At 36.7% G+C, this 12,941-nt stretch overlaps 1 protein-coding gene across 1 annotated transcript in view; it reads right to left on the bottom strand.

Annotated features, from left to right (window-relative positions):
- Positions 1 to 2,232: 2,232 nt before the first annotated feature.
- LOC126089419 (ankyrin-1-like) overlaps positions 2,233 to 12,941 on the bottom strand; it is a 337,936-nt gene continuing 327,227 nt past the window's right edge. The window contains exon 17 of the mRNA XM_049906908.1: positions 2,233 to 6,949. Coding sequence (XP_049762865.1) covers positions 6,491 to 6,949 — 459 coding nt within the window. The 3' untranslated portion in view covers positions 2,233 to 6,490. The remainder of the gene's footprint in view (positions 6,950 to 12,941) is intronic.

Here is a 12,941-nt window from a genome sequence, read left to right as displayed (position 1 = left end):
GGTAGATATCACTTGTAGCAAAATTAAAGAGGCCTGTAGAAAAAAGAGAATCAACTGCTTGAATATCTAGAGTCCAGAGTGTAAGCAGTACATTGCAAAGAAGAGAAAGCTGAAAGGTGCAGAAATATATAGGAGGACCATACAAGGGAAACAAACTTGAACTTGTAGGCAACATTATAGAGGAAGTAGATGAAGATGAGGCAGGAGATATCACACTGGAAGAAGAATTGACAGAGCATAAAGACCTAAGTCAAAACAAGGCTTCTGGGGTAGACAACATTCCATCATGACTACTGATATCCTGGGGAGAGCCAGCCATGACAAAAGTATGTCACCTGATGTACAAGATATTTGAGACAGGCAAAATACTCTCAGACTTCAAGAAAAATGCAATAATTCCCGCTCAAAAGGGAGCAGAAGCTGACGGGTGTGTATAATAATAATTCATAGTATGCAAAATACTAACATGAATTATTTACAGAAGAATGGAAAACTGATAGAAGCTGACCTCAGAGAAGATCAATTTGCTTTCTGGAGAAATGAGGGCAAATAAGGGTGATACTGACCCCATAACTTCTCTTAGAAGATAGGTTAAAGGAAGACAAACCTACATTTGTAGTATTGAGAAAAGTTTTGACAGTCTTGACTTGAATACACTCTTTGAAATCTGAAGGTAGCAGGGTTAAAATACAGGAAGCAAGAGATTATATACAACTTGTACAGTAACTAGACACCATTTAAAAGAGAGGGCATGAAAGGGGAGCTCTAGCCAAGAAGGGAGTGAGACAATATTGTAGGCTATCAATGATGTAATGCAATCTATATTTAGAACAAGTAGTAAAGGGAACCAAAGAAAATTTTGGAGAAGGAATTAAAGTTCAGTTCAGTTCTATCTTCATTTAAATCCAAAATATTGGACAATGCTATGCTTACAGATTTCATCACTGTATTTGACTATAAGAGTATAATGAAATGGGCTTCCTCAAAAGTCATAGGAAATGTCTGATACCATCCTTTTTGTATGCATCTGGGTGGTTGTCAGACGATTTGGTGCTTCCCAGGATGTTATAGAGATACACATACAAGTGTCATTTGACTCAAAATACTAAAAAGCTGAATATTTTGTGAAGACCTGAAAAATGTTTTTGGAGGAACGTATATTGTCATCATTATCAAGAGATTGTCGTCATTAACAAAATTACATACAAATGCTGGACTGAATGTATAGTAAAGAAATTGAAGGGATAAATATTTGGCAGAAAATATAAAATGCTGTGGAAGTGATGGCTAAGATGGCCGGTGCCTATAATTACCATAACTACAATTGAGTAATGAGTTAACACAAAGAACATCTTTACCTTAAGAAACAACTTAAAGGTTATTATTAAGTGATGAATTTTGATTTGTTATCTCTTTTTATGTCCTCCACTGTAATTAACATCCTTTCTAATTACATTTCTAATTAACTCTCCAATTTTTTACATCTCACAGTTTACCAGTTGCAGAATTTGAGGCCTTATTTGTAACTTTCTCATAAGCAGTCGGATAAAGCACAAGATATATAGTGTTATCGAATGTTAGGAACCTAATCCAAACTGTAATTAGTTACATAACTGAAATAACATTGAGAGACATTATTGTAATTAAAGTTCAGAATGATTTTCTTGTGGAAAACTAAAGATATTAATAGAAAAGATTGTTATTCAAATATTGTATTTTATACCTTATTCAGCTGTAACATCATTTTATTTACATTTTGTAGATTCTATTTGTAACATTAAAATTGTACAAATTTAATAATAGAATATTTTGGAAGCTAATGTTAAATTCTATATAAGTCGATGCAGCGAGGCTGTGAGTTAGTTGTTGAGTTGTTAGTCAGTTTTGAAGTTACTTTTGGAAGTCAAAGAGATGAGTGAAGTCTGTCCTTGTTTTGTCTACATGACAAGTGTGCAGTTCCGATGTCAATTAATGTGAATAAATTTTGTTAAGCATGAAAATTTCGCATTCATTCATCAATGGACCAGGCAGAAGAAACTTAAGTTAACTAACATTCAACATGAATCATTACAGGAGCCATAGGATTCTGCTAAAAAATTATGTTTCTATGGCTTTAGAGTCTTAGAATTCTTCTTTATCAGATGTCATCTTGATAGTATATGTGAACAACTTTTGATCTGATTTAATTTGGTTTTTTATTTCGTCCTGTTAATTACATGTTATACAAAGGGTGTACTAATAATATAGGACAAGTCAAGTAAAACAATACAAAATTATGTGAGCATAATGCTTAAAATAGCATAATAAATAGAACAACACAGTTTTATCCCAGTGCCACAAATAAATAAATTTACTTTCTATCATTATCATTTAAATTAAAATACAATTTTTTTATCATCAACGCATAAGTCAGTTCAGGTAAATACTTAATAGAGTGAAAAAAATGGTAGTACACATTTTAACCTATCAAGTAAATAAATTTACATTTTATCATTATAATTTACATTAAGAATACACAGTTTTGTCTTCATGACATAAGTAAAAATTTTATTTTAAGTATGGTTCTTTTTTTTAAAAAAAATTGAAGTGGTTTCCTCCATTTTTATTCAAAAAGATGCTTTATTACTCCAGGAAGTCTCTCAGCATATAAAAAGTATGTTCTCTGAGGAATGTTTTTAGTTTCTTTTTGAATACCTGTATGTTATTAATTTCCTTTTTCATATTGATGGGAAGCTTGTTGTGTACTTTTATTCCTGGTTTAGTTACTTCCCTATAGACTTTTGTGAGAGGTGCAGAGCCTTGGTGCAAGATTTTTCTCTGTCAGGTGTTATGCTTGTGAATGTCACAGTTTTTTTGGAATGATTTCCTGTTGCTGGCTATGAACATCATCAGTGAGTATATGTATTGATTTGTAACAGTGAATATTCTGAGTCTTAAAGAGAGCTCTGCAGGATGTTCTGTTAGAGATCCCACATATTAACTTCACTGCTCATTTTTGTAGTTTGAAAACGTTTTCAACTCCTGTAACATTTCCCCAGGAGATAATATCATAAGAAATACGCAAAATATGACAAAATCAATATTTCTCTTCAATGAGAGAAGTCTCTTAGGGCAAAACGAACTGTGCCAATTTCTTAACCAGTTGATCAATTTACTCTTTCCATCTCAGCTGTCTGTCTGTCTGGGGGCCCAGGAATTTTGTATGTGTGGTTTCATAAATTTGTTGGTCGTTGATCTCCACTTCAGGAACTTGAAGTCTTTTTCATTTACTGACTGAAACTGTATAATGTTAGTTTCTGCTAAATTTAATGTTAGTTTTTGCTAAATTTAGGGTTAGGCTATTTGCTGTGAACCATTTGGATACTTGGTTTTTGGCTGTGAGGGCTGTATCCTGCATTATAGAGTTGGAAGCCTTTATCAGAATGCTTGTATCATCCACAAACCTGACTATTTTTGCTCTGTCGTTGATTGTAACTGGTAGATCATTAATGTAGATCAGAAAAAGAAAATCAGTGGTCCAAGGATCAAGCCTGGGAGACTGTATTTTACATTTCTGCAGTCTGAGTTTACTGTTACACCTGCCTCCACTATGATAAATCTTTGCTTCCTGTTGTGTAGATAAGATTCTAGCCACATCAGAGGTTTGTCTTTGATGCCATAGTGTGGAAGCTTTTTTAGCAGTGTGTTATGATCTACACAGTTGAAAGCTTTAAGCAAGATCACAAAAGATCCCCACTGGATACCTTCTGAGATTTAATTTGGCTAGAGTTTCATCTGTTAGGCTAAACATAGCTCTCTCTGTGGAGTATCTCTTACAAATGCCAAACTGTTAGCAAAATGAGATCAAATGTTGTGGATGTAATGAAAAAGGCCTCACAGGTCTACAGGTTTGAGCTTTTACACTTCACAACCTGCACATAGATATATTACATGGGTTTAGCTGAATTAATAGCTGTAAACATAAGGCAGGCAGGTGGAGAGGAGGAAGATGTGTGGAGGGCACTGTCTCCAATAGTAGAATTCCCATTCTTGCAGGTTTGAGAGGTAATACTCCTTTAGCTTAAACACCTCATCCAGACACACTGCTTTAAAGGAGGTGCAGATAAATGAAGTGTCACACACAAAAGAAACTTATCTATGTATCAGAATGTTAGCGAACTTAAATACAGAGTTCAGGAACATTTTATCTCTTTCTAGCATCTAGATTGCTAAGTTGATGTATAATGTCCAACAACCTTTTAAATACAGGAATCCATATATTAAACACAGAGGTCTATACATTGGCAGCCTAGTTCTGTAGAGAAAATACGGATGGAGGAGGAATTGACATACTACTAAGGAAGCTGGAGTTTTATACGGTGCATGGGAGCACATTAGCTGTGATGTGTTCATATTTAAGCAACATAAAACAATTTGTCTCAGTCAGAAATGTAAATTCCTCTTTAATGAAAATGAGTACAAGTGTTACACAAGGATCTCTTCTCAGTCCCTGATTCTTCATTACAGCACTCAGTGAGTTACCTAATAACACAGCTCACTCTGTCATATGTTATACTGACAATAAAACACCACTTACAATACATCAGAGAATTTCAGATCTGAACAGAACAAAAAAACAAACTCTTGATACTGCCTTGGACTGGTTTGCAACTAATAAACTCCTGTGTAACCCCAATAAAGCCCAACTACTCCTAATGGAAATGTCAGATAAAGTAGAAAATAATTCATGAAAACTTTTCGGCATCTACATTGACTCCAAACTCCAATTGGAGGAAAATATCAACCATGTTTGTGAAATATCCTATCAAAATTTTCAACAAATTACCAGTCTATGTTTGGTCTAAGGAGCTAAAAATTTTTAAAATTAAGTGGTACAGCTGGCTATCAGATCACCCATTTTATAATATTCAAGAATTCCTTGAGGTGCCTGAAGAGGATATTAGTATTTAGCAAATTTTCCTATAGTTTACTGTATTGTTATGTGCTATGTTTACATTTTGAATAAATATGTCTTTATGTTTTGTATAATTATGTCTTGTATTCTCTAGCCAATTATTGCAAAGGTTTTGTACCATACTACAGTATACTATGACTTATTGACCCTAGCTTTTAGAAATTTTCCTACTGTGTATTTTATTACTGCCGTGCTTAATATGGATACCATAGTTAATGGGTGCTAGTTTATTTTATTATTATATCCCCACATGTATTACTACATCCTGTATTATATTATAATGACAAAGCCTATTTCATTGTAAAATGATTGATGGTGAATAAAAATTCTTGATTCTTGGTTGTCATATAAGTAAAACATTGAATCAAGTTCAGATCTATTGACGTCAGTAGTTTCTACTTAGATCAAGAATTGTAAGTCTGTGCTTGTGAACTGCAGCTACCAGAAATGTTATTTATAACTGTTATAAGATGTAGATCACCACTGGGACCATTTCAAATACTCTTGTCAGAATTTGAGTCACTTTTATGCCACCTACAAGACAATAGGAAGCAAGTGATAGACTGTGGATATTTTAATACTTTTTAAAAATATTCATGTAAGAAGAATGGTTTGGAAATAAATGACAACCAAAAACCTGTTCCCATATTATAAAAGTTGTAATTCATTGGGATAAAGATCACATTGAGATTTCGTCAGATTTTGAAAGAGTACTACTCTAGAACTCCATTCAAAATGCACTCAATTGGTGCTGAAGTATCTTGTGTTCTGTCGATAGCACTGACTCAGAAAAGTATGTCATCACCATTTTACACCCTTTTCTTTCCTTCTAGAATGTCGCTCAAGGCAATTTATCACAAATGCAGGTGGTGTCTAATTATTTATAAGTTAATTTATGATATTGGATGAGATTGTAATATGCCAGGTTCAGTTAAAAAATGTAAATAATTGCTTGAAGAATGAGCTTGTCTCACTGGATATGACTGACATTATCAATGATCACAGCTAGGTTAGCATTACTGTTATTAATTATGGTAAATAGACTACTCAGACTTCTATGAATTTGGAACAAGTGCCTCCATAAGACGCATTTATTTATAAAACTTTACTGCTTAGTGAAATATTTTAATCACACACAGAGGAAGCAAACATAGACCTGATGATATGTTAACTGTCTGGGTACAAAAGCATGGTGAAATTACCTAGTTTATGATTTTGGATGAATTTAATCCATTGTATTAGTTTTAATAGAAGAGAAAAAAACTTGGCTTCATTTCGATTACTGGTAGTGTCCAATGAACAAAGGTGCATCTGGAGAACAATGGTTTGTTTTGGCTCAAATACAATTAATTTATATCACTTATAGACTATAGACTGCATTTTTGATATCCTGTAAACTTGAAATGTGCACTTTGTACCATGCAACAACTCTCTAAGTACCCTTTTAATATGAAGCCATTAGCCACTTGTTAAGAAGTCACATAAACATTACATAGATGCAATTATGCACCACCAGCTTTACACTGTTCAGTGAAATTAACAAAGGTGTTGTGCCATTTCTAAAAGATCTGCATATTTTTGATTCCTACTCTGAAGTGCCAGATCATAAGCAGTTATATTTTCATTGTCTTGTGCACTAGCATCAGCACCTGCATGAAGCAAAATGTCTGGAACTGCTGATTCCATTAGGAGCCAATTGTCACTTGCAGCCACTAGAATGAGGGATGTCCTCCCTTTTGCATCTCTTTGATCCACAGGAGTTTGTATCTCTTCTAAAAAATATTTGATGACCGCACAATTTCCAGACAGAACTGCACGATGAAAGGCAGAGTACCCTTCATTATCAAAGGTGTCTACACTTTTTCCCACATTCAATACCTGCTTCAACATTTCCACACTGGTTTCAGCTGCAACATGTAGCAGGGTTGTCTTGTGTTCAGGGTCCCACCAGCAGTGTAAAAGGTCCATTCCCATTGAAATGAGATGCTCTAGTATCTGTTTACAGTGTAACATAAAGTATGAAAAAAATTAGTTCTAGAAACAATAGGTACAACTAGTTACAAATTTGTACATGTAGTATTGCTAAGGTTATTGAAATATCACAGTACTCCACCAAATATAACAGTACTCCACCAAAATATTCAGTGTGTAAAAAACAAAGTGCAACAGCCGTGGAGAGAAGATATTGTTTGTGGATGACAGCAACATAGTAATCACCAGTAAGACACCAGCACAAATGTTGGAAAATTCTACTGAAGTGCTGAGGGATGTTCACAAATGGTCTCAGGAAAACAAAGTAACTCTCAACGTAAAGCAAACAAATACAATATGCTTTAGAATGAACACAAAACAGAGTTCCTTAAATTTAAAACAAGATAACATTTCCATAGATGATGTACCTACAACAAAATTCTTAGGGTTGCACATTGACAGCCAAATGAAGTGGAATGAACATGCTATGAAACTCTCGAAAAAGATATCCACAACTTGTTATGCACTACATGCAGTAGTGAATGTTTGAGAATTGTATACTTTAGTTATGTTCATTCAGTAATCAGTTATGGTATTATTTTCTGGGGAAACAGTGATCAGAATTTACAAACAGTATTTAAAATGCAAAAGAGAGCAGTAAGAATTATAACAAAAAGCAGTAAGCGGGCCCACTGCAGAGAACTTTTCAAAATGTTAGAAATTCTAACTGTTCCTTGTGGATTTATATTCCAAACCATAGTGTACAACAAGAAATATATAGAAAATTATAGCACAAATAGCAGTTTCCATAACTATAGTGTAAGAACACATCTTCACGTAGACAGGAAGAATAAACATAAGACTCAAAATAGCTTCTTGTATGAAGGTGTAAAACTGTATACTGTAATAAACTGCCACAGAAAATAAAAGAAGCAGATAACGTGTACCACTTTAGGAAAAATCTTAAATTGTTTTTGCAGGAACACTGCTTTTACACTATAAGTGAATTCCTTAGTACAAAATGATTGTACGTAGCTTTTGTTTCACAATATTTTGATAAGGAACAAAAATGATTGTAAATAACTTATATGTCACAATGTTTAACTACATGTAACAACAAACTGTATAAATATATGAATGTACGCAACTGACAACATCCATGCATTTTAAAATGTCCATGGATGGCTAAATAAATAAATAAACAAACTTCATGTATGACTTCTAATAAATGTTTATCAGTATATTTTGATTCTAGTTGTTGATTCCTTGCCTGTAGATCCATTTCAAATATTTTCTTGTAATTAATACAATAAGAGCAAGAGCACCACACCTAAAATAATTTCTTGTACACAGATGTCATCTTCATGGAAAGAGTTCTAAGCTATATTTGTACACAATATGAAATTAGCAAAAGTTGTCTTTTGAGGACTACATGAAAAAATAAATAAATAAATAAATAAAGTTAAATAAATAAAAAAGAAATGACAAGTGATATTTCTTATAATATTCAGTACAAGTTGAAAAATCTCCTTGAACAGTTTCATTTGAAAACCAAATCTGAATCGCATACTACATTGACACTTTATAATATTGCCAATTAGTACAGAAATTCCATGTGGTATTATTGGACATACACAAATTTACTAAGCTAATCAGAGGAGATATTGACAATGTGATGAAATGCTGTAGGCATGTGTGATACTATCCTCAAAAATGTGCACAGCATAGTGGTATTGGTGGAGATATTTACTACTTAGTCTTAGCCAAATGTACAGCAGAAAAATGATAGTGAGACTGAAGATATTGAATTTAATCTGAATGCTCACAGTCATGACAACGAAACTGCCAAACTATTAGCATTTGGTGATTTCTTCCCCTTGCAGTAGACGAGGAAATAGTAGCACCAACACACATTAACTTGTTGAAGACAATTTTATTTGCAAATATTGAACACACAAAAACACTGTATGGAAACCAACCAGTGCACGAAAACAAAAATTAAGTTAAACCAAAGCGTCTGTTCAGTCAAAGCACAGAGGTGCTGTATGAGTGGTTGATAGTCACCACAAGCATTTCACTTAGACATGGTGATACCCACAGAGGTAAATTATATGGTATACAAGATCATGCCATCTGTCTGATGTACAAGCTGCTCAGCAGTGTCAATACAGTACATCTATTACATACATCTTTTACATTCTTACACTCCCATCTGAGTTATGGACTGCTACTATGGCGTAATTACGTAGCCTTAAAATTAGTGTTTAAATTGCAGAATGCAGCTATCAGGTGCATTACAGGACTTAACTTGTGTGAATCACATAGGGATTATTTCAAAAAACTAAATATAATAAAAGTACCTAGCCTGCAGCCTATACGCGTAACTGCCTTGTTTTTCTTAAAGAAGACTTAAGTAAGTATAACCTGAGGAAAATCCAACACCATAACACAAGAAGTGGGCATACAATCAACGTGTCATAGGTCGGGACCCATAACAGCTACAAATATCTTGGTCTTATCTACATCAAAAAATTGCCTGAAAATATCTACACAGTATCAGTAAATAAATTTAAAACTAGTATTGTGAAATGGATGAAAAGTAAATTGTTTCACTCTTCTCAAGCATTTTTTGAGTGTGTGTAAATGATTTTTAATTTCATTAAACTACAAATAAACAGAAAACTTTATTTTATAACCATTTTCGTTTCATGTAACTATTTTATTGCTGTTCTATTTACTGTCAATTACCTTGTTAACTACTAATTGTCTTTGTCAAATATTTACCTATGTAGATAATTTTTCTTGCAATTGCTCTAATCCGTAATTATAAGTTATTATTGTCATTTACTTAATTATACAGTGCACCTATCTTGTACTTAGTGACATATTCTGACATCTGACAATGTACTTAAAAGGGAAGAATTTCTATTTCAGACAATGGAAACTCCAGGTAGGATTGTCAACAATGTAGGAAAAGATATACTGCTACATATTGTAAAGATCACATATTAAATTACAAGACACATACATTTAGTTTTAAGCCTTGCAGTTTTCCAGGAAAAGAGAAACACACATCACTCATCCGCACATGCAAGCATACCTCACACATACATGAATTCCAAATCCGGCAGGTCAGGCCAGGCTGCAACGATCACATGGGATGGAAGCAGCAATCTGGAGGGGGCTCAGAAGAGGAAGGGATAGCAATGTAAGGGTGGGGAGAAAGAGGAGCACTGTCTGGCACAGTGTGCAGGGGCTGGAATCCAACAGGTGCAGCATCAGGAAGCTGTAGGGCGGGGAGGTGGGGAAAATGGAGGGGAAATGGAAAGGAACGGGGAAAGTTGGGCGGGTGTGTTGGCAGAGGGTGGGAGATGAGGATGGAGAGGAGGTGATAGGAAAGAGCAGGTCAAAACTGTTGGGTGCAGGGTGTGGGAACAGTGTGTTATCATAAGCTGAGGCTGGGATAATTACGGGAGCAGAGAATGTGTTGTAATGATAACTCACAGCTGCACGGTTCAGAAAAGCTGGTGGTGTAAGGGAGGTTCCAGATGGCTTGGATAGTGAAGCAGCCATTGAAATCAAGAATGTTATGTTTAGCTGCATGTTGTGCCACAGGGTAGTTTACTTTGCTCTTGGCCACAGTTTGGTAGTGGTCTTTCATGCTAGTGGACAGCTGGTTGGTAGTCAAACCAATATAAAAAGCTGTGCAACGATTTCAGCAGACCTGACAAATGACATGGCTGGTTTCACAGGTGGCCCAGCCTCTGATGGGGCAGGATAAACCTCAAACAAGACTGGAACAGGAAACGCTGCGTGCATGGATTTGGCAGGTCTTGTTGCACTTGTGTCTTCCTCTGGGATATGATCCTTGTGGCTAGGGGTTGGGATTGGGACTGGCATAGTGGAACAGTACTTTAGGATGGGTGGGAAGGGCCTCTGGTGACATTCCTCATTTCAGTGCATGATGATAGGTAATCAAAGCCCTAGTGAAGGATGTGTTTTAATTGTTCCAGTCTGGGGTGGTATTGGGTGATGAAGAGAACACTCCTTTATGGCGGGTGGTTGGAGGATTGGGGGTGCAAAGGGAAATGTCACGGGAGATCTGTTTGCTCACTACATCTGAAGGATAGTTCTGTTTGTGAAGGCCTTGGTGAGATTGTCAGCATATTGGGCAAGGGTGTTCTTGTCACTGCCAATACGCTGTCCCCAGGTAGCTAGGCTCTATGGGAGGGATTTTTTGGTGTGAAAGAGATGACAGCAGTAGAAATGCAGGTACTGTTGGTGGCTGGCAGGTTTAAAGTGGATGCAGGTGCAGATGGAGCCATCAGAGAGGAGGAGGTCAAGACCTAGGAAGGTGGCACACGGTTAAGAAGGGCTAGGTGAAGCAGAAGGGAGAGAACATGTTGAGGTTGTGAAGGAATGAAGATTGGGTGTCAGCCCTGAGTCTAGATCATGGAGATATCATCAATGAACCTGAAGCAGACTAGCAGTTTGGTGTTTTGGGAGGCTAGGAAGGTCTCCTCTAGATGGCTCATAAACTGGTTGGCATACAAGGGTGCCATGTGGACCCATGGCTGTGCCATGGATATTTTTGTATACATTCCCTTCAAAGGAATGTGGGATAAGTTAAAGTTAGTAAGGTGTATGATGAATGAGGTAGTGGGTTTGAAGTCTGAAGGACGTTGAGGAAGGTAGTATTCAATAGGGTTACAACCATGGGCACTTAGGATGTAGATGTAAAGGGAGGTGGTGTCTACAGTGATGAGTAGGGATTCAGGAGGTTAAGGGGTGGGGGTGCTAGAGAGTTGGTGAAGGAAGTGGTTAGTATCTTTGACATGAGAGTAGATTACAGGGGATTGGTTGGTGGTGTTAGTCAATGAGGCCTGAAGTTTTTTTCAGTGGGGGCACACTAACCAGCCACAATGGGATGTCGAGGATTGTTAGGCTTGTGGATTTTGGGGAGCATGTTGAAGGTGGGTGTGTGGCGTGTCATGGTGGTGAGGAGGGAAATGAATTCAGTGGTGAGGTTCTGGGAAGGACTTAAGGCTTTAAGCAGGGACTAGGGGTTGTATTGGGCTATGGGAATGGGATCACTCTGGTAGAGTTTATAGGTGGAAGAGTAAGATAATTGGCAGAGGCCTTCTGCCAGATGGTCACTGTGATTCACAACAACAGTGGCACAAGCTTTGTGGGCAGGTAGGTCAGGATTTGTTTTGAGGTTGTGTATGGCACCAACTGAACCAGATCTTTCAGCAGGGCTTTGATTACATATCACCAAGCCCTGAAATGAGGGACCAGGGCCGGCCTTAGCCATCCAGGTGCCCCGGGCGAGTCGTCCAGTTGGCGCCCTTTATTGTATAAATAGCGAACCTGGCAGTGCTTTGCAACACGGTATTTGACTGTTTTCTAGAAATCGCCTTAAGTGGTTAATGGCATCATCTTATGATCATAACATGGTTTTTTAAAAAAGAGATAGAGGGGCTGGCCAGTACTTACCTCAGCTCAGTACAGCCGATAGATACACACAAAACAAAACCGAAAATTTATGTTCCTAGCTTTCGGAACAAATGTTCCTTCATCAGGGAGGAGAGAGGGGAAAGAAAGGGAAGAAGGGAAAGGAGATTCAGTTACTCACAACCCAGGTTATGAAGCAACAGGGAAAGGAAAATAGGGAGGGTAGTAAGGATGGAGGCATGGTTGTCAGAGGGAAGCCAAAGATATTCTACTGTAAGTACTGTGCCAGCTTCAAACCAAAGAGGATGCATACAGAAGTAAAGAGGTATATAGTATAAAGATAAACACAACTATGCAGGATGAAAAGATGCGTGAATGGCTAAGAGGAAAGGGAAAGAGGAGAAGACTGAAGAGTAAATGGGAGTGAGGTTGTTTAACGTAGGTTCAGTCCAGGGGGATGGCGGGATGAAAGGATGTGTTGGAGTGCAAGTTCCCATCTCCGCAGTTCAGAGGGACTGGTGTTGGGTGGGAGAAGCCAAATGGCACATATGGTGTAGCACGT

This window comes from Schistocerca cancellata, chromosome 1, assembly GCF_023864275.1.
Source record: "Schistocerca cancellata isolate TAMUIC-IGC-003103 chromosome 1, iqSchCanc2.1, whole genome shotgun sequence".
Taxonomy (NCBI): Eukaryota; Metazoa; Arthropoda; class Insecta; order Orthoptera; family Acrididae; genus Schistocerca; species Schistocerca cancellata.
Note: the sequence above shows the minus strand (reverse complement) of the source record. Positions and strands in the feature narration are given on the sequence as shown.